General features: G+C 32.3%; 1 protein-coding gene across 1 annotated transcript; it reads left to right on the forward strand.

The window, feature by feature from the left end:
- The first annotated feature begins 767 nt into the window (after nt 1-767).
- LOC123670016 lies at nt 768-15,679 on the forward strand. Its single transcript, XM_045603510.1, has 2 exons — nt 768-1,036; nt 15,520-15,679. Exons 1-2 carry the CDS (start codon nt 940-942, stop codon nt 15,654-15,656), a joined length of 234 nt encoding a protein of 77 aa, XP_045459466.1. The 5' UTR covers nt 768-939; the 3' UTR covers nt 15,657-15,679.
- Nucleotides 15,680-21,182: the final 5,503 nt, after the last annotated feature.

The following is a 21,182-nucleotide window of genomic DNA, read 5'->3' on the forward strand; positions in this document are numbered from 1 at the left end:
AGAGTGAAAGCTGCTTATTAAATAAACGTTATGATTGATATTAAATCTATTTGTAAATATGTCTGTACGTTACTACTTCGAACAAATAATTAAAAATGTAACATTTTGTATACGATTAAAGATATTTATTAACCGACTTCAAAAAAGGAGGAGGTTACTCAATTCGACCGTATATATTTTTTTATGTATACTCGGGCATAACATCGTCGTTTACGAACCGATATTCTTTTTTGTTGGAAAGGAGATATCCTATAATATCTCAAAAATCCGCATAACTTTTTACTGAGTGTACCGATTTTGACGATTTTTAATTTAATCGAAAACCGATGCTTATCATGTGCTCACATTTAAATTTCATCGAGATCTGATTACAACTTGTGGACTAATCTTTGATAATGCGTATTTATTTGACTATTTTTTCGTCTTCCTACATTGTATTACTTGTCGATGTAATTGAAGTCGGTTTTTTTTCGTTTGCCAGCAAACACAATTATTGTTATTTCACTTTAAAATTTAATTTTTAAATTTAATACAGATTGTAAACAATTGAAAACAAACAACGAATATAACAGGAGAAAATTCGAATTTAAACACGAATTTTCAGTCAATTCGAATACAATCCGAGCTATCTTTCTACGTGGAATTCGTAAAATGCATCACCACCTCAATTTTATTAGGCACATGTCTGGCATTATTTACAAGAGTAGGTGATCCCGCGAACGGTACCTAGACCGTATTTACCAAAAGGGTATTCATATTGGATTTTCGATCTCGCAACGCCTCGGCTGTATCGAGAATGTCAGCGATACGTACGATACTTTATTCGAGTCTATTCGTGTACGCCGCTCGCCGCGACACGGAAGAGTGTCAAATAAATACAGGTTGAAATATATCAGCTGTCGGATTCTGTGATCCTGGTATATACGTGCCATTTGAAGAATGAATTTTTACTTGTTTTTTGTGTTGTTCGGATATTTTTTTGCGTGGAGCAGCGGGATGCTGTACCGACGGGACTCCGATAATGTTTTGAAACCCGGTGAGATATGCTTTTTTTCCAGTAATAAATAACAAAAAAAGGTAAACGGAAAATTGCGGCGGGTAACATATAGACTTTTCTTTATTAGTATGCATTTTGGTTTATAAATGCTTTCATTCATTAGCTAAGCTACGTAAGATTTGAACTCGCAGTTTTAAGTTTTCGAAAATTACTTAATGTTTTTTACATCATAATATTAAATGATTTTCATTGGTTAACTATACTTTAACGCAGTAGTCATGTGAACTAACTTTAACGGTAACGGTCGTGGGGCCGATAAAATGTGAAAAGTTTGTTTATTTATGTGGATGGTATGGTAAAGTGGAATTTAATGACAATAAGTATTAGCAGTGATTAAATATGGATTAATTAAATAAAAGAAAATATTTATAATAACTTATTTTAGACAAATAGTAATCAACGTATTCGAATATACAAATTCGTTTTCAATTTTATACACAATTTAAATTCAAGTCTACCTTTGAACCTGCAACCTTGCAAGTCACTGCTCAAACAACTTGCTCCCTATACGAGATTATGCAATATGCCGGTGCTAAATTTATGCACGTATGGCATTTCTCTATAACCTATATTGCACCTGAACCCAATGCCTAGAATGTCCATACATTTAACATCTAATCTATTGACTAGTTACGGCTCATAAGGAATTCATAGCGCTCGGCCTTGAGGAACCGTATTTCTAAGATTCTATTCTGCCGTACTTAGGTAAAAGGCAGTAAAGTTTTAAAATTTAAATCTTTTAGATTTTTTGAACTAAATAATACTAAAAATAATAAAATTTGAAGGTGTATAAAATAGATTCCTTCGTGTATTTTACCATTTTAATCATAAAGTAAATGTAGTGGTACCAGCATTATAAAAAAGAAATAAATAAAATTTACTTACTGCCTTTTACCCAAGCACGGTGCAATACAAACTACACGCGTCGTGTTTGCATCTTTACTTACTTACTACTTTACTCATTTACGATGTATATGTGTATTAATTTTCGAATATGTAACATGAATAGCAAATACGCTGACACGCTAATATAATTTATATGTAGTAGGTATCGATAGCGAGATTATATGCGTATTTGTTTATTTTATTTGACATTTATGATTACTGTTGTACTGTATCTGTCTTTATAGATTGATAGATAAATATAAATACGAGTATACAATAAATGTGTTTGCTGGCAAGCAAAAAAACCGACTTCAATTACATTGACAAGTAATACAACGTAGGTAGACGAAAACATAGTCAAGTAAAAACGCATTATCAAAGATTACTCCAAAAGTTGTAATCAGATCTCGATGAAATTTAAATGTGACCACATGATAAACATCGGCTTTTGATTATATTAAAAATCATCAAAATCGGTACACCCAGTAAAAAGTCATGCGGATTTTCGAGGGTTTCCATCGATTTCTCTGGGATCCCATCATCAAATGCTGGTTTTTTTTATCATGGTACCACACTTAGGATATCTCCGTTCCAACAAAAAAAGAATTATCAAATTCGGTTCATAAACAACGAAATGCGGTCGAATGAGTAACCTCCTCCTTTTTTGAACTCGGTTAAAAAACAAAGACACACACAGTACAGTTACAGTTTTATTATATTAAATTAAAGTTTATTTTTCACATATTATATTCTGTGACATCATTGGAAGGTGAACAAGTTTATCAATACCTTATTCTTATATGTATATTTTACTCAGAATAAAATCGCCTTGAAACTGTGAACGCATTAAAGCTAACTGCACTTTCGAATTCTTATTTTAATTTTTATCAAAAACTTTTCGATAAACAACATAATGATGACCTTAAATTTTATGTTTTAGTCTTATAAATTAAATTAAAAAAATAGTACTTTTAAATGTAAAATAAACTTGTTGTAACATTGTGGTTCCTCGCGAATATTATAGTTTGTAGTTATATGTAATTAATTGTTCAACGTAGGTAGACGAAAATACAGTAAAGTAGAAACGCATTATTAGAGATAGCTCAAAAATTGCTTGCTTGACAAGCTTTTTTTTTAAAATTAAAAAACAAATAATCCAAATCGATATACACAGTAAGAAGTTATGAGATAAAAGAAACATAAAAAATAAAGTAAAATTGATAAAAATAAATCGTTAACTATTTTGAGAAGCTCATTACGAGAGAAAGGTTGGATTGATTTGGCTTATTAGTTTTATACAGTTTTCTAAAAAGTTAAAGAAGGTTTTATGTAACTAAAAATTTAAAAAAATGTGCATAAATTGGAAAATTAAAATGAACGTAAAGATTATTTCAACGTCAGTCGGGTCAGCCATTTTTAAAGTGTAAAATGCATCCTAGTTATTAATAATAGAAATAGGCTGAAATGATGATGATGATGAATTATATACGATCGCGAAGTAACAATGTAAATATAGATAAGTTCGTGTTTATATACTGTACCTACAAAATGCTAAACTTATTTATCTTCATTTGATAAGACAAATGTAAAGTTTTAATTAATAAAAATGATTTATAATTATTATTGATTACGTATACAGCTGGCGTGCCTTAGTTTCCTTCGCGTGTGAATAACATGTAGAACATTAATGGACATAGGAGTTTCCAATTTTATGTTGCACCGAGTCCCGCCTACGTAATTAATTCCCAATCAGCTTTGGAAGGTATGCATAAAAATGTACAAATTACTTCTAAAATTCGTAATCATTACAAATAAATTATACCAATAAAAAAAAAAGGTGACTTACGAGCTGATTAACTGGTTCGTCATTGCCAAGCTTATACTATGGAAGTAACCATGATTTTAAGTCATTAGGGTCTTATATTACGACTTACTGAGGAAATTTTTTCTTTTAATTCTACTACTAAAAAAAGTTGAAGTAGAGATTCAAAGCTTGTACAAAAGTTTTTTATTTTATTTTATAATGATAGACACCCAAGGAAAGCCGAAGGCAGCACTTAATAAAATGTTATATATAATTAACAAATTTATCAACGTTACGCGTAAGTAAACAAATGTCTACAGCATACGTATTTGTTTACTTTTCCATAGGTTCTTCACAAAAGTTGCATGCTGCATTGCGGGAACCTTATCGGCTGCATTGTTCAAATACGGTAATTTACGCAAATCAAAGTGCATTTACGTCCCGTAATGATACTGGTCTAAAACGTTTGTGATCAGTTGTTACGATTGAGACTTCAATTTGACAACATTATCCTCTGAGTCTCGGTGATAAAAGTGATTAGGAGTAAAAGTCATTAATTCGACATAAAAAGGATTAAAGTTTTAATGCTGTGATGTAACTAGTTAAATGCATATCGAGTTTGGCATTATTATACGAGCTCTTACTTAGAGTAAGACTTGACTTCATAAGAATCAATCAGAATAAATATATCACATTGCCACTTTTACACTTTTGCAACATTTAGAAATGTTGTTACTCATAAAGACAAGTCTAAAGGATTTCCTTACTCACTAAGAATATATTATGTGAAGCTGATTGTCGTATTTGAACGTCGTTTTTAAAAATATAGAATGACATCATACGAAAATTTGCAAGCGTGACCTTTATATGAGAGCATCGAGTGTCAATATACTGCTAATCATATTCTTTCGATATTTTAAGAACACAATTATGAACATTCTTCGTCTATGTATTATACCACGGCGTTATTTTAGAAGCATTGACGTTAATAATTACTGCTTCTCACGTTATTTTTTTACATCAAGCATTATATAGTAAATTACTTTGTATATAAACCATGTGACTACAACCCCCAAATTAATCATTTATTCTTTGATTTTATTTTTTTTTTTTTTTTTTATGAAATGGCTAATGAAAAATAATTTTACGAATCATAGCATGAACTATATGTAAAATAAACCCGCTAAAATAAATTCATATTTCTCAAGTCAGAATTAAAGCAATTTTCTGTGACAAACATTTTCTTTCGCACACTCAACAGTACTGCTAATCAAGCTTATTCTCTACCTTTGAAATAAAATGAGTATAACTCAATTTCTATAATTGTGTCGCTGAAATCTCGAGTCTCAAACCGCAAGTCCCAGGAGCCGAAACAGTAAAATTTTGATACACTCTAGGACCTTCGAGACGTCACTCGACTTGACCCAAACCTTATTATCAATATACAGCTCTTTAGACAATGCGATTTCCTTCAGGTTTTGATCAATTATAACGAACCTTACATGTCTACTATCGTCGCATCACTGCTGGAATAGCTTTCAGTTGTTACACGCAATAATGAACACACGTACAAATCGTGTGACAGTGTATAATATCTTAAAGCTTTTAAGTGACTTCAAAAAAAAAGAGGTACTCAAATCGACTGTATTTTTTCTTTGTATTACCTCATAACTTTTTATGATTTTGATGATTCATTTTTTAATTGACAGCTGGCGTTGAGTGGTTCCATTTAAATTTGAACGTGGTCCGATGAGTATTTATGACGTATTTAATTGATTAATTGTATTACAAGTCGATGTCAATTGATGTTTGTTTTTTTTTTCTTTTTTGTTTGCGAGCAAATATATATTCTTGTGCGCTTTAAATAATACATAAATACTACAACATACTTCTTTTTTTCTTTTTTAATAATTATGTAAATTTGTCATATCGTAGTTTTTGTCTATTTATTATTGATTTTTCTTCCTTAATTTGTGCACACCTCTAACCACTGCTACTGTATCGTGTCCAATACCCAAAGGTTATCTGGAAGAAATCGCTATTTAGCGATAAGATCGCCTTTGTACATCTTGTATTGTATCTTTCTTTATATGTGTCTGTATTTCGGTGTACATTAAGAATAAAATAATAATAATACTCCGAGTACACATCTCTTTTGTTCTAGGTGTTCTTAGTGACAGTGGCCACATACCTTAAAGTGAATCATCTGCTTTACCAATTTTTTATACAAAAAGCATGAGTTATTTAACTGATATTTATAAATCTGCGCCGATTAGTAATTTAATTAAATTATCAATGATCTCTCTTGTGGTCAAACTCGTGACACAAAGTAACCAACTTGTTGTTTTGTTATTCTATCTACTACCGACATTTGACCTCCATTCCATTTGAGTGTTTCCCAGCTGCAATCTGGGCGATATTTGACAATTATCAGCCCATCAAGCTTAAATATTATGCAGTTTTTATGACAACAACTAAATTTTTTTATAAGTATATGTAAAATAAATACAAGAAAATGTTGAAAATAACAATTAATAAAATGGAACGTTTTTTAGAAAAATAAACTGTGGTAAAAATTATCAGCAATAAACTGTAACATATATTTATACCGATTCTTAATATATTCAAATATTCAAATGTAAGCGACTTTAATTATTATATTCCTAAACGAGAAATCATGACTACAAAACGAATATTCTAGAGAAACTTGTCATATTACTAATATCTATGTTTTTAGTTATTCTTAAATACGTGTTGGAATTGTGGACGGAATGGAATGGTCCATTATCTACGTTCCATTTTTAAAAAATCATATGAGTTGGTTTTATAAAGTATTCTATTTATATAAAGCAGTGCGCAGTTTGTATAACATAAATTTCTGTACGTGCGCAGTTATTATGCGTAAAAGTTCCAACTGACACGGCCTTGCGCGAACAGGCCATGGTCAAGTATGCTAAGAGTTCTTATGTCAGTGAGACCTGTCGCATTGTCAACACTCTACACTGTTCGCTTATACCACACACAATCTACTATTGCTGTTTTATACAATAATTTTAAAATATCTTATCCCGACATATTAATTATCTACAAGGCTAAAGTACTTTTTCCCGACATATTAATTAACTACAAGGCTAAAGATTTTGTCTAACTGACTGAGTTTGTCCAGTTTGGTTTTTATGATATAATCTCCTAATATCCTATAATCTCCTAATATCTCCTAATCAAGATGTAGTCGATTGTAGGTGCCTCAAAACAATGACGTAATTAGGTATTCGTGAAAAAATTCTATTCTTAGAGGAAATTATTAAAGCAAAACCCAAACATTATATATATTTATTTATTTATTTATTTATACTTTATTACACAACTCCAAAAAAAAAAAAAACAACAAAACAACACATCAAGATAACACGTTGCGCAAAAGGCGGACTTAAGGCCGTACAGCCTTATCTACCAGTCAACCTTAAGGCGTAAAAAAAATAGTAAAAGTAAGTGTTGAGGTAGGACTATAAAACAATACAAGCAAAATAAACATACGCATATAAATACATAAATATACTTATATATATACATATATACATATTACAAACAAAATATATAAAAAAAAGAGAAAAAGAAAAAAATATGTTCAAACAAAAGTAAACACACGAAGAAATGTCATGACATGAAGTTATATTAATGTAAGCCTAAGATGAGGAGAGTAAAAAGATAAATAAGGAGGGGCTATTGACAGAGTTTTTTTAGGTACCACTTTTTAACCTGGGTTTTAAAAGAAAGTTGAGAAGGAGAGTTCCTGATGTTGACCGGTAACTCATTCCACAGTCTGATGGCATTAACTGTAAAAGAATTAGACACAAAACCAGATTTATGAGAAGGTATGCATAGAGTAAGGTTAAGAGAAGAACGAAGATCCCTAGAATGAGTGTTAGAGAGAAAATTAAATTTAGATTTTAAATAAGAAGGAGCAAAAGGGTTGGAAATTACAGAATAGAGGGTACAGAGAATTCTCAATTTTCGCCTTTCTTTAATCGGCAGCCATTGCAGTTGAGACCGGTAGGACGAAATATGGTCGTATTTGCGCAGCCCATAAATGAAGCGAATGCAAGTATTTTGCAGTCTTTGCAGCTTGATCAGGAGCTCCTCGCTTAAGTCAGGGTAGCAAGCATCGCCGTAATCAATAATAGGTAAAAGAAAACAATTTACTAAATCAATCTTGGCCTTCACGGGAAGAAAATTTTTAAAGCGCAAGATAGAATGAAAGAATGCATAAAACCTGCGAGATATCTCACGAACCTGATCCGCCCAACTGAGAGAGCAATCCAAAGTCACACCCAAATCCTTAACCTTACAGGAAAACGGGATAACCACGTTATTGAAAAAGAGAGGTGATGTAGGTTGTTGAATTTTTGATAGTTGACGAGAACTCCCAACAATCATAGCCTGACACTTAGAGGGATTGACATTAATTCCAAAATTTTTGGTCCAGACCGAGATACGCGAAAGATCATCATTAAGCTTAGCAATGGTATCATCAAGACGGTCGATGCTAGTTTGTGCATAAAGCTGCAAGTCATCAGCGTAAAGGTGGTACTGACAGGAAAGTATAGAAGTAATAGAATTAATGAATAGTGAGAATAGTAGTGGGGAGAGAATTCCACCCTGAGGAACGCCCGCAGCAACGTCGCACCAATCAGAACGCTTAGAGCCAATGCATATCGCTTGCTTGCGTCCCCAAAGATATGAAGAAAACCACTGAAGAGCAACGTCAGAGATGTTAATTCGAGATATTAGAGCGAGTAACAAATCGTGATCCACCGCGTTAAAAGCGTTACTAAAATCTATAAGTGTTAGAATTGTCACGTATTTGTTCTCCATCCCCTCTCTTATATCCTCGGTCACTTTAATCAGAGCAGTAGTAGTGCTGTGGCCTACACGAAATCCGGATTGAAAATGATCCAATAAGTTGCAAGATAAAAGATATTCAGACAGCTGGCTGTGGACGATAGATTCGAGAATTTTGGAGAGAAACGGGAGAACAGAAATAGGACGGTAATGATTCGGAAGGGATGCGTTAGAAATTTTTGGTAATGGGAGAACCAGAGCCCGCCGCCACAAATCCGGAAAGGTAGCTGAAGTTAGAGAAAAGTTGACAATGTGAGTAACAGCAGGTAGTATAGATTCCAAAATATGAATAATCATTGTGCGACCAATTTCATCACAACCTAGAGCCTTGGATTTAAGTGACAACACACGTTTGCGTACATCGGCATCACTTACTTGTGAGAAACTAAATGTGGACTTTTCATATTTCGGCAGACTTAGGATCGTAGATAAAGTGTCATGTTTGGTGTTATCATCAAAAACATGAGAAGTATTAAAGTGGCGGCTTAGGTCATCAATATCTACGGAAATGTTGTTATTAGAGTTAGTGTCTTTGCCTATACCTAAAGATTTAAGAAATTTTAAAGTGTCTGTAGTTGAGGAGTTACATATTTTATCCGAAATAAATCGGCGCTTGTGATTCCTGCACATTTGGTTACACCTATTCCTAGCAGCTTTGTAGATTGACCAATTGATTTCCGATCGATACAGCTTAAATTTTCGAAATGCACTGTCCCTCTTGGCCATGGCTTTTCGTATATCCAAATTAATCCAGGGGGCTGTCCCGTTCCTCCTTATTTTTACTTTACGTAAAGGTGCGTGCTTGTTATAAAGGTAAGTGATATTGGAACAAAGAAAATTGACCTTAGCATCAATAGTCTGCATCTCGTAAACACAAGCCCAGGGAATGGAAGACGCATCAGTAGATAATTTTTCAATATCAAGGATGCCAAAATTCCTTAGAAATAAAGTAGGAGGCTTAGGCTTTGGGGTTTTAAGATTATAAGAGACGTAAATTAAATCGTGATGAGAGAAAGCGGGGGCTGGGTATTGGCCAAATCTGGAAACACGTTTAATATCTGAACAAATGACAAGGTCTAAAAGAGAATCAGAAGTTTTTGTAAAGTGTGTAGGTAAAAGTGGCAGAAATTCCAAGTTAACTGAATCAACAATTGCACGAAGTTTGGATGATCTATGATCATTTCTGAGTAAGCAGGTATTAAAGTCTCCCATTATCACAAGTTCTTTGTAATCAGACAAAACACGCTCGAAAACGTCCTCCAAAGGCGAAAAGTAATCAATCGTTGGAGGACAATAGATCACTCCAAGAGCTATTTTACGCCCTAAATTTATCTCCAAAAAAATATATTCTATAGAAGCGTTATGAGTTGGAGAAGATTGGCATATAAGTTTAAAGGATAGATGACTTTTAATATATATAGCTACACCACCACCTCTTCTGCCAATACGATCGTTTCTTACTAATATGAAGCCAGGAATAGGAAAATAAGAAGAAGAAAGTGAAGGTTTTAACCAAGACTCAGAGATAAGAATAGCGTGCAAAGTATCAAGAGAGAACTCAGTAAGCAGGTCTTTGTAGTGACTAGGTATGCTTTGAGCATTTATATGACATATATTAAAATTTTTTGCAAAACCCTCGAACGCATTGCTTAAAACATCGCCAAGCGAAAAACAATTGTTGCTTAAATTTAAACACAACGAAGGCTCATTGAGAGAATCGGCGGAGTAAAAAGAATCATCGCTGGATGTCATGTGTGTGTTTGCAAGTTACTAAATAGTTCAAAAGACAAATTAAATTTAGAAAGATACAAAAAAATAAATAAATAATGGGAGTATATGTATCTATAAATATAATAAAATAATAGTAAAATATAATAATAACTAACAGTAATAATTATGAAGTTAAAAGAAAAATGATAATAGCATATGATAAAAAAATATATATGTAAATAATGAAGCATTATTTTACTGCACAAACTGCCGGCACTGATAGAAAAAAAAAAAAAAAAAATGTGAGAAGAGAGTACACTACACACAATAAAAAGTGAAAATAGTAAATAATGAATCCATTCAGTGCATAATTAATATTTATGCAAGGTATGTTAAGATCAAAAAAAAAAAAAAAAAACTAAAAAACAATAAGATTAAAAAAAAAAAAACTAAGAAACAATAAGCTAAATTAATCAAATGACTCAAAATAAAAGAGTCCAAGGCTATATTTTTGTCTTTGACAGATGTCAACTATGTCAGTATTACTTGTAAAGTGTAAACAAAACACATTACGTAGCGATAAATATTAAATTAAAAAAATTGTTAAAAACAAAATATACAAGAAAATAAAACATAGTTACAACCCAAACAATAAATTGGATTTGAACAAAACATACCAAGTAGTTTATAGTAAGAAATTTAAATATTATCATGTATATAATGTACAAAGTGCAAAATCAAGTCAAAGATTTTAAAAGCAAAAGCATGAGACATAAATGGATATTAACATATACAAACTAGTTACAGACAGACAGGACAGCGACAATACAAAAAGCAAAAAAATAAATAACTACAAGAATTAAGCTAACATACGAGTATTAACAGTTTTTTTGCTACTTGTTTAAACATTATCATGTATGTAGTGTACAAGGCGCAAAATCACATCATATGTTTTAAAAGCATAAGCATGAGGCATAAATAGACATTAACATATACAAACTAGTTACAAACAGGCAGGACAACACAATACAAAAGCGAAAGAAAAGAAAAAAAAAAAAAAAAAAAAACAAAAAAGAGATGAGCTAACATATTAACAGGTTATTTTTTTTCCCTGCTACTTGATTAAATATTCTCATGTATGTAATGTAAAAAAGTGCAAAATCACATCATATATTACAAAAGCAAAAGCATGAGACATAAATGGACATTAACATATACAAACTAGTTCTACAAATGGGCAGTACAGTAACAACACAAAAGCAAAAAAAAAAAAAAAAAAAAGAGTAAAAAGAAGTGAACTAACATATTACAGTTTTTTTGCTGCATTCCTACGGGTACCGATCATATGTGAGGAGGGACTCACCCTCTTAGAGCGCTCTGGAACGTTGTTAACCGAACCCTTCTGAAGCGAACCATTGTTCGACGGCAATTCGACAACAGGAACATCAGAGGGAGAAGAGTCTGTATTCTTAGGGAACTGTTCAATTAACTCTTCTAAGAACTTCTTGTCTGTCAAGCGTTTCCGGTCATTGTTAGGGAGCTTTACATATACTATGCCATTGCTAGTCCAGGAATTTGAAATGCCAAAGTGTTTCCTGGCCATCAGGAAGATGGCTTGACGAGACTTAGTCAAGAACTCGCTTACTGACACTGGTGATGATTTAAGCTTTTTCTTATTGCTCCAAATTAATGACCTTACATTGAGATCATTAAAGCGAACCAATACAGGCCGTATTTTATTGTCAGATTTCACCCCAATACGCTGACAGTATTGAATTGTAGTTGAGTGAACATTCGAAAGACCCATTGTATCCTGCAACGTGTTGGTTATGATGGACACAAGAGATTCATCATCTGACTCTTTAACTCCATAAAAAAGTAGAGCGTTCCCCCTGGTACGGTTATCAATGTCATCAATTTGAGTAGCCAGATTCATTGTAAGAGATTTGAGTAAGCCTAGGATGTTAAAGACTGACTTTTTAAACTCCTTAAATTCGCTCTCCAACCTGTCAATGCTTGATGCTGAAGAATGTCTGTCTGGTGACCTCCTCAACTGACTCTCAAATTCAGACATCCGTTGTCCAAGAGAGTCAGCAATGCTTTTGTGAACCTCAAGGATGTCTTCAAATCTTGTCATTTTGGTGCACTAGTATGCAATACAGGAAAAACAGATCACACAGAAGATATAAGATGAGTGATGAGTGCGGTGCCAACAGTTGTGCAGATTAGGCCAAATTAGTGCATAAGCACTGCAACCTTCATTTACTTCACTAATTTATTTGTATACAATAAAGGAAATTACAGGTTTTAATCACTTATTAAATTAATTACTGTATATTTTTTTAAATAAAAACTGAGGAGAAACATAAAAGACGTGTTGACTTTTTCACACCTACCCGCCAAAAAAAGTTTTAAGAGAAAGATTTATTTTAAAGTTTTGTACCACAAATTAATAGTTAATTTCATAAGGTTAAAAATTAAACCGCTCTTTTGAAGTATTTCTGTCACAGCATGACTGGACTATTAAGGATTCCACAACTGACTCGGCAATTTCAATCAAACTTTTTAAATGTGTTCTCACAACAACTGCAATAACCGAAAACAATTTGCTGATGTCCATCGAAGAGTTCAGCGCCGACACACATAAAATTGATGATTCTAAAACTATAAAGTAAATTGAACTAAATCAACCTGCAAACACCCAACTACTTTTTTTAATACCCGTGGGCTCTTAAGTACCCATGCCTTTTTTATTTACAACTGTCAAAACGTTGAGGCCTATTATTTTCAACACTGCATGCTTCAAATTATAATTATATATATTTCTTCAATTTGAAAACACCCAACTACTAAGTTAAGGCCTCCTTTACTTATATAAAAATAATGTTAATTCACGACTTGACACGACGGCTTGATGCAAAGACCTTTTCTTAGAAAGATAATACAAGATATAATATGGAAGGATTGTCACTTAAAATCACAATATTACCCAAAATATGGCAGCGAAACATTACGAAAAGATATATCAATACTAGTGAAAAATCTATGAATATTATGTACGAGTATTAAAATCAAAAAGATAAATGAAGTAAGGGACAACCACATTCAAATTATCTTAGTTACCAACTAAACTATTATTGTCACTAATAACGAATGATTAAGCCATCTAAGCAAAAAATATATTTCCATATAAAAAATATGAAGTCAAACAACATGCAGTTAGCAACTTGGACGAACTTTAGTAATAAAAACATGCACGAATGAGTGGAACTCTAAAAACAACAATATTCAATTAACCTAAGCTGAAACGGTCACTGTTTTGCTGAAAACTTTCAAACTCGACGCCGGTAGCTGTTTGGAACATTAAAACATTTTAATATCATCTCTACTTCGAAACGTAAAACGTATAACACAATTCATTTAGTGTTCAAATTGTGAAACGTATTCAAAGCAAAATGCTTAACAGCTCTAAAGTATAGTTTTTGCCTTCTTAAAAATCCAGAATCTATACCAATATTATAAAGCTGAAGAATTTGTTTGTTTATTTGAACCCGCTAATCTCGGGAACTACAGGTCCGATTTGAAAAATTATTTCAGTGTTAGCTCATTTATCATTATTTTATATTATATTAGTTAATTTCTTGAATTTATCTTGTATATTGTTGTAGGGCACATAGTCGGGAACGTAGTTTAAAATAACTCAATATTTTATTTATTATGAAAATTGAAGACAAATAATATTAAATAAATAAATAAATCTTCTAAGTGGGACACTCTTGTCAGAGTGGTTGTGGTTGCGCAGATGAGGTTCCCGGAGAGATATTAGGTGGGTCGTGATCATTTCTAAGTATTACTTTTTTAGCAATATGAGTTCTATTCCAGTCGATTAGTGGCATTACGAGTACACTCAATCATTGTGGACTCTCCGTTTCTCTGTTTTGAGTCCAGCGAGTACGTGGTCGGCCTCGTGCTCTCTTACCTTCCACCTGGCCTTGAATCATCAGTCTTTCTATTAAGTTCTCAATTCTGGAGATGTGACCAACGAACTTCAATATTCGTAATTGTACAGTAAATTAAGAATATTAAGAAATAATAATTAGATCCAAATAAGCTTGCTTGCAAAAAACAAAACATAAAATTTAAATGTATCGAAACTAACACAAAATTTTAACATTTATTTTTATTCAGTAATGATTGTAAAAATTATTGCTAGTTAACTCTTTTTTTTTTATTCTAAATACTGCGCAATATTTTACATTTTGTTTCGGAAAAAAAAATTATAATAAAAAAATATATAGATGAAAAGTTTTTAAAGGTTCAACTAGCAGATTGGACAGAGTTAAGAATTTTCATATGATTTAAATCAGAAAAGAATACTGCATATGAATATCATCGCCCGCAGAAATTTATACAGCTTCTCGTTGAAACGTCAGGAAATGCCGACATAAATTTCAAATATTGTATTCTTTTCATATATTTCTTCTTACAAAAGATTTAGCGTATACTCGTAAATTAATATGCATATTAATATGCACGAAATCATTTTAAACTGCTAGTAAATTATTTCATTTACATGATTACAAGTAATTCGAAATATCTAAAAGGAGTTTCATAAACTTAGTTTTTTTTTTTTGTACTTTTCATTATTAAAATACACTATTTAATCTAAAAGAGAATCTACATACTAAGTAAATACAATCTTACGTACGTTTATTACGTAAACAGATTCTCGACAAATTATAACAAAAAATAATTATTATTATGTTTGCAAACGAAACAAACCGCCTTCAATTACATCGACAAGTGATACAACGTAAGTAGACGAAATAAATTAACAAACGCACTAGTCAGTCGTAACTACGATTGTCGAAGGTTTCTCTCAGTTTCTCTGGGATGCCATCATCTGATCCTGGTTTCCTTATCATAGTGCTACCCTTGAGATATCTCCTTTCCAACAAAAAAAGAATTATCAAAATCGGTTCATACACGACGAAATACGGTCGAATTGAGTAACCTCCTCCTTTTTTCGTCTTCGACAATGAAAATACTACATATCATTAAAAACGTTTCAATACATTAGTATTGAATATTCAACCATACTGCAACACAAATTTTAGCTACAGAAATTACAAAAAAAATTTAACCTCGTTATCTCTTCCAGATCTCCTGCCCGTGTCGTCTACGGTGATGCCGCTACCATACTACTCTGTGTTCGGATACGAAAAGAAATTACTCCGGGATAAACACAAAAAGCGACCCCAAGGGGTCATCTCGCTAGTCACTAAGCAACCGAAATAAAATGACAATTACTGAACATTAAAGCTGTTATTCTTTTTCCAATTTATGAATAAAATAAGGATTGAAATGTGGCATTACACCGATTAACATGTACAGTTTTGGTTAATGCAAATCAATATGACAAATAAACATAACTATTTTCTTACTAGACAATCTGACAACGTTATGATACAATATGCTATAATAGGATCACACTGATATGAATAACTTAATTATTTTCAAATACATAACTAGTTCGTTTTAAGTATTATGTTAAGCAAGTAAACGGTTACGTTCAATCTTATCCATTGTGATAAGAGGTGTGTGCATGTAAAGGTGAATGTATGAGTAAACTATATTAACGGAAGAAAAATTGTCGATTTTAGAAGAGAAAAGTTTATGGCATTTTTTTACCTGTATACAAGTAATAATGATTTCTTCACAGTATACAGTGAAATGATATTCGAGGTAGTCGTACTACCATCGCAAGCTGACAGTATAGCAATACTCTTCGTCTTACATTCAACAAAAAATGCACAACAAACGCAAACGCCCAGATTGAGATTATTTAACTATCCTGTTTGTCGTCCTTAGGTAAAAGGCAGTAAAGTATAAATATCGAAATCTGAGAATATTGAGTTTATTAATGTCTTGAATTTGTTTGAACTTCATAAATAGTATTATAATATCAATACAGATTTACATAAGCTAGTAAGTAGTAAGCAAGTAGGCTTAATATTTTACAAATTAATCAACTTAATGGCATTTTTGGTTAATTACCGAAGCCTTTAGACACCTGCAGCACCAGAAGCATTACAAGCGCGTCCGGACCCCCAATACAGGAGAAATAACCCCCCTACAGCTTGGGGAATGTCAGATGTAACTAAACAAATATTTATTTCAAATAAAAGTTGTATTAGGTTAACATCTAAAAAATAGTTCTAGAAATCGTATCTATGTGTAATGGAAATACTACATTTATTTTTTAGCTTTGAGTACAAAATCGCATTTTATAATAACACAAATATGTTTTTGCAATACAGAGATTTCGTAGCATTATGAAATGTAAAATCTGAAATGTAATGAATAATGAATGTCTGAAATGTAAATGTAAAATTAAAATAAATAAATAAATAAATGTAAAATCTGTGGTGACAAGACAATTCATTTCACGACTATTATGCAACGGTTTATTGAAAATTATTTGAAGAAAAATTAATAAAAATAAATTGTAATATTGTATTGTATATATATATAATTGTAATATTGTGTTGTGTATTGTAGATGAAGATTTGTGTTTAATTATAATTACATATTTATCGACAACTGTATAAATAAAATTAATCTAAATAAGTTGCCAAGCATGTAACACGAGAACGGATTGACCAATTGTAAGCGATGTTTGTAACTCAAGAATAACGGCCCGATTCGGCTACTTTTTCTAATACTTTCTAGAAGTTTCTTATGATTAAAAAAGAAAATAGCGCAGGCAAATGGAAATATTAAAAATAATCCTTTAATCTATTAACATAAAAAATAAGTATAAATTGTCTTGTATGCCTATTATCTTATGTGGCCAGGTATTGATTAGTCAAAAGTAAATAATCTCATCCTATTATGTGTGTTGAACATGAACCACGTAACCACAATATACATGATAAATCATCTACAAGAAATGTAAATACATATTTTAATCTTCTCATAGTGAGCCAATTATACCTAATTGATTATTTATTTACGTAGGTATGGCACAGTAGGAATCCTACTCAAAATCTAGAGCAGCCAGACTGGGAAAGTACCTCAACCTTACAAGAGATCAAAGCTAAATAATACTGCTTTCAGGTAGCGTAGTGTCCCTGTTGTGTGTAAGGTGACCAGAGCTCCTCGGTGTATCGGAGGTAGGGTCTAGACAACGCGCTTGCAATACTTTTGGTGTTCCAGGCGTCCATGCCTACGGTAATTGCGATTACGACAATCGTACGCTTGCCGAGTTAGTCGTAAAAAAGACATTATTTCAAAATAATAAGATGTTTCAGCCTAATGGGTTTCTATTAGGATAGGATACCGATAAATTTTTATGAAACAAAATTACTTTCTAAAGTTTACGTATTCATTAAAACGATTCTATATAACTAGTAAGTTTCAAACGTTTGACATGAATGCTGCAATATATGAGCCTGTCTAAATAAAGCTATTATGCATTGGAAATTTTGTAATATTTTGCATCGTCGCATAAATATTGCAACATAATATGAGACCTATTGAAATAACTACACGCTCAAACCGAGCAGCATATTATCATAAGCAGTTCATATCAAGACAACTTGAGTACAAATGATCAATAAAGTTCGAAACATATTCATACTGCTCGACGTTCGGAGCAAATCGAGCGTATTATCAATAGATTTTAATTAAAACGAGTTATTCACATTATATTTGTTGAGAAAATACAAACGTCTACGGTAATATACATGAACTAGTTTTGAGTTAAATTAGAAAAAGTTTTGTAAGCCTTAAATAAGAATTTCTATAATTTTCGCTGTGTGGTTACGACATTAAACTCCGACAATCCGAGCTGGTAAAAACAGCTTGAATTTTTGATAGTTAATTGCTATCAATGTTTTATAGAAGCTCTTAGCCTCGTAGCCATATTGAATGTGGAGAGAGTGCCGTAATCCAAGCCAGTACCACTTCAGCTGCTTTCAAGCTGTAAGCTATATCTTAATCGAATCAACTTGTAGATGTGTTTCGCTTATTGAACTAGAAATTGCTTTCATAATGTTATAAGCCGTTTACTTTGACATTATACGATATTACTTAATAATCATAATTTAAACTTACTTCTTTTATTCGTATAAGCTTCTGTTTATTCTTTAGAATCATCACAAGAGAGATTGAAAAGTACTATTATGGGACAGTTTTTTAAATATTTTCGACACAGTCTTCTGTGCCTAAGGTCTAATCATAATCATAAAACATAACGTTTCAGCCTGTAATATCCCACTACTGGGCATAGGCCTCTTTCCCCATGTAGGAAAAGGCTCAGAGCTTAATCCACCACGCTGCTCCAATGCAAAATCATAAAACATAGACCTAAGAAATTAAATGTATACGTCAATAATATGTATATATGTATAATATGTATAATATGTATATACAAAAATTAGTCGCTGTGCCGTCTCGAAAGAAGATAAGTGAGAAGCTTTGTACACCAATTGTGCCAGTGAGTCAGTTAGAAAATCAAGTACGCTTCAGCTTGTAATATCCCACTACTGGGCATAGGCCTCTTTCCCCATGTAGGAGAAGGATCAGAGCTTAATTCACCACGCTGCTCCAATGCGGGTTGGCGGATATATTCCCTACTATGAGTACTCATATATCGTTTTCAATATTACAGGCTCAAGCGAAGATGAGTAACGATCGCTATCAGGTGTATATGATAACAACCGGAACCGACGGCTTAACGTGTTCTCCGAGGCACGGTGGGCAGACCCACAAGGACTGCACTAACACCCAGACCACAGCAAACACCTGTATGGCCAATACAAATGTTTTGTCATATGCGGGGATCGAACCCGCAACCGCCAGCGCAACAGTTACTATCCTGTGACCGTTGCGCCAACGCGGCGTTTAGATAGAAAATTAAGTGATTCCAGGAAAAAGAAAAAACTATAAAATCAATAGGTACTCATTGAATTTCATTTTTTAAACAAGATATTAGTAAAATTTTTGGTAATTGAGAACGCAACCATTTTTTTTTTTGTGTATTATGCTGGGAACATTTTCTTTCTCTTCCCTTTTACTTACTTCCTATTGTACCTATAAGTTGCTCAATAAAACACGCCGACAATTTTTCTGTATTCTAAACAGTTTTTCATTTTTAAATCCACTAAATTATCAACAAAAATAATATCAGACATATACGATCAGATATATTACTTTATAAAGTAAGATAAAACGAAATATAAAAAATTAAAACGATTCGAGTAAATTTGCAATACGGTATGCTAAAATTCCATTAATATTTTTTCAATAACAATAATATTCATTCACGATATCTGAAAATCCGAAAAACGTTTTATCTTAAGCCTCAAAAATAATATTTAGTACTAATGGTTATCATGAAACGAAACAGCATAATTTTGTAATTGTAAGTTTAACATAGCGTAATCAACTGCCACGACAAGCTCTAATGGCAGTAAAGCCTCACAATGAATTGGTACTACGATAGGTTTGTCAGAAACGCTGGCTGTGTAATTACACTCGGTCAGTCGTTATTTACATGGGAAAATAAGCATGCTATCCACGCATATAAAATGAAAATGTGTGAATAAAAAAAAGTGAAATACCCACGTTATAATTGTTCTGTATGTTTATTACTAAACGAATGACACACAGCTCTACCGTCGTATTTATGAGATAGAGAGGACAGGAGCGGTAATCGCGTAATAATAATATTTTACTATACAGTAATTGTTCCTTTTTTTTCATTCAATGGCTTTTAAACGAAGAGTTTCAACCAACAACTTAAGTAATTCTCATTAGTTCGCTTGATGAAGAGTTAAATACAAAAGGCAGTGTTGATTGACCCTCCAACGAACTGTCTATAATTTACGTCAAAGATTTTATTCTGTTTGAATTGCCAAATAATTTATCATATAACAACGTATTAATAAAATATAATAGAAGCTAGCTAACTTGGCAAATGTTGTCTTGCCGCTTAACGCTATTTAAAAAAAGGGGTTGATCGTAGAGGGTTGAAAATTTACGGTTGTATATATTTTTTTAATGTCATATCACAAAAAAATAAGAAAAATCACTTATCCAAAAATTTAAAATAGTCTAATCTAAAAAAGCTATCTACCCGTAACATTTAGGGGGATGAAAAATAGATGTTCTTCGATTTTCAGACCTATGCACACAAAATTTCATGAGAATCGGTCAAGCCGTGTCGGAAGAGTTTAACTACAAACACCTAGACACGAGAATTTTATATATTAGAAGATATACTCTAGACACGATTACGTCAGATCCATCGTTAGTAAGGATCTGACGTATCGCAATGGCAGTATTATAAAAATAACATATTAGTGGGATTTAGTTAAGCCAAAGATAGATCGGGCAGGACGTGTCAGGGAAGGGAAAATAGGCGAATTAGTTGAATAAGCGCTCCATCCAAAAGGGCATATAAAATAAAATTATTTTATGGAAAAAAATAAAAGTGTTTTACATTTAGGGGTAATATATTAAAATATTTTGTAAAATATATGAAAAATCTATAGTAAATAAAACGTAATATCACATTGACCTTTTATGTTTGATAATAAAAATTATATTTTTATCAAAATTCTTTACATAATGAATTAATTAGAAATTAACCAGTATCTTACTATGTAGTATCCCATGCTCAGAAGATAGAAGACATCGACACACATAAGCTCAAAAAAGAAAAAAATAGATTTAAATCCGTCTATCCATGTGAGTTACGAGTTCTGTGACGCCGCGTTGGCGCCACGGTTACAGCCATGGACTGTACCTGTTGCGCTG

The sequence above is a fragment of the Melitaea cinxia genome, chromosome 4, assembly GCF_905220565.1.
Source record: "Melitaea cinxia chromosome 4, ilMelCinx1.1, whole genome shotgun sequence".
NCBI classification, from domain to species: Eukaryota; Metazoa; Arthropoda; class Insecta; order Lepidoptera; family Nymphalidae; genus Melitaea; species Melitaea cinxia.

Excerpts from the sequence above, each read along its gene's own strand:
- LOC123670016 (XM_045603510.1), top strand. The coding sequence starts at position 940 with ATGAATTTTTACTTGTTTTTTGTGTTGTTCGGATATTTTTTTGCGTGG. Across the intron at positions 1,037-15,519 it reads CGATAATGTTTTGAAACCCG|ATCTCCTGCCCGTGTCGTCT; the intron begins GTGAGATATGCT and ends TATCTCTTCCAG.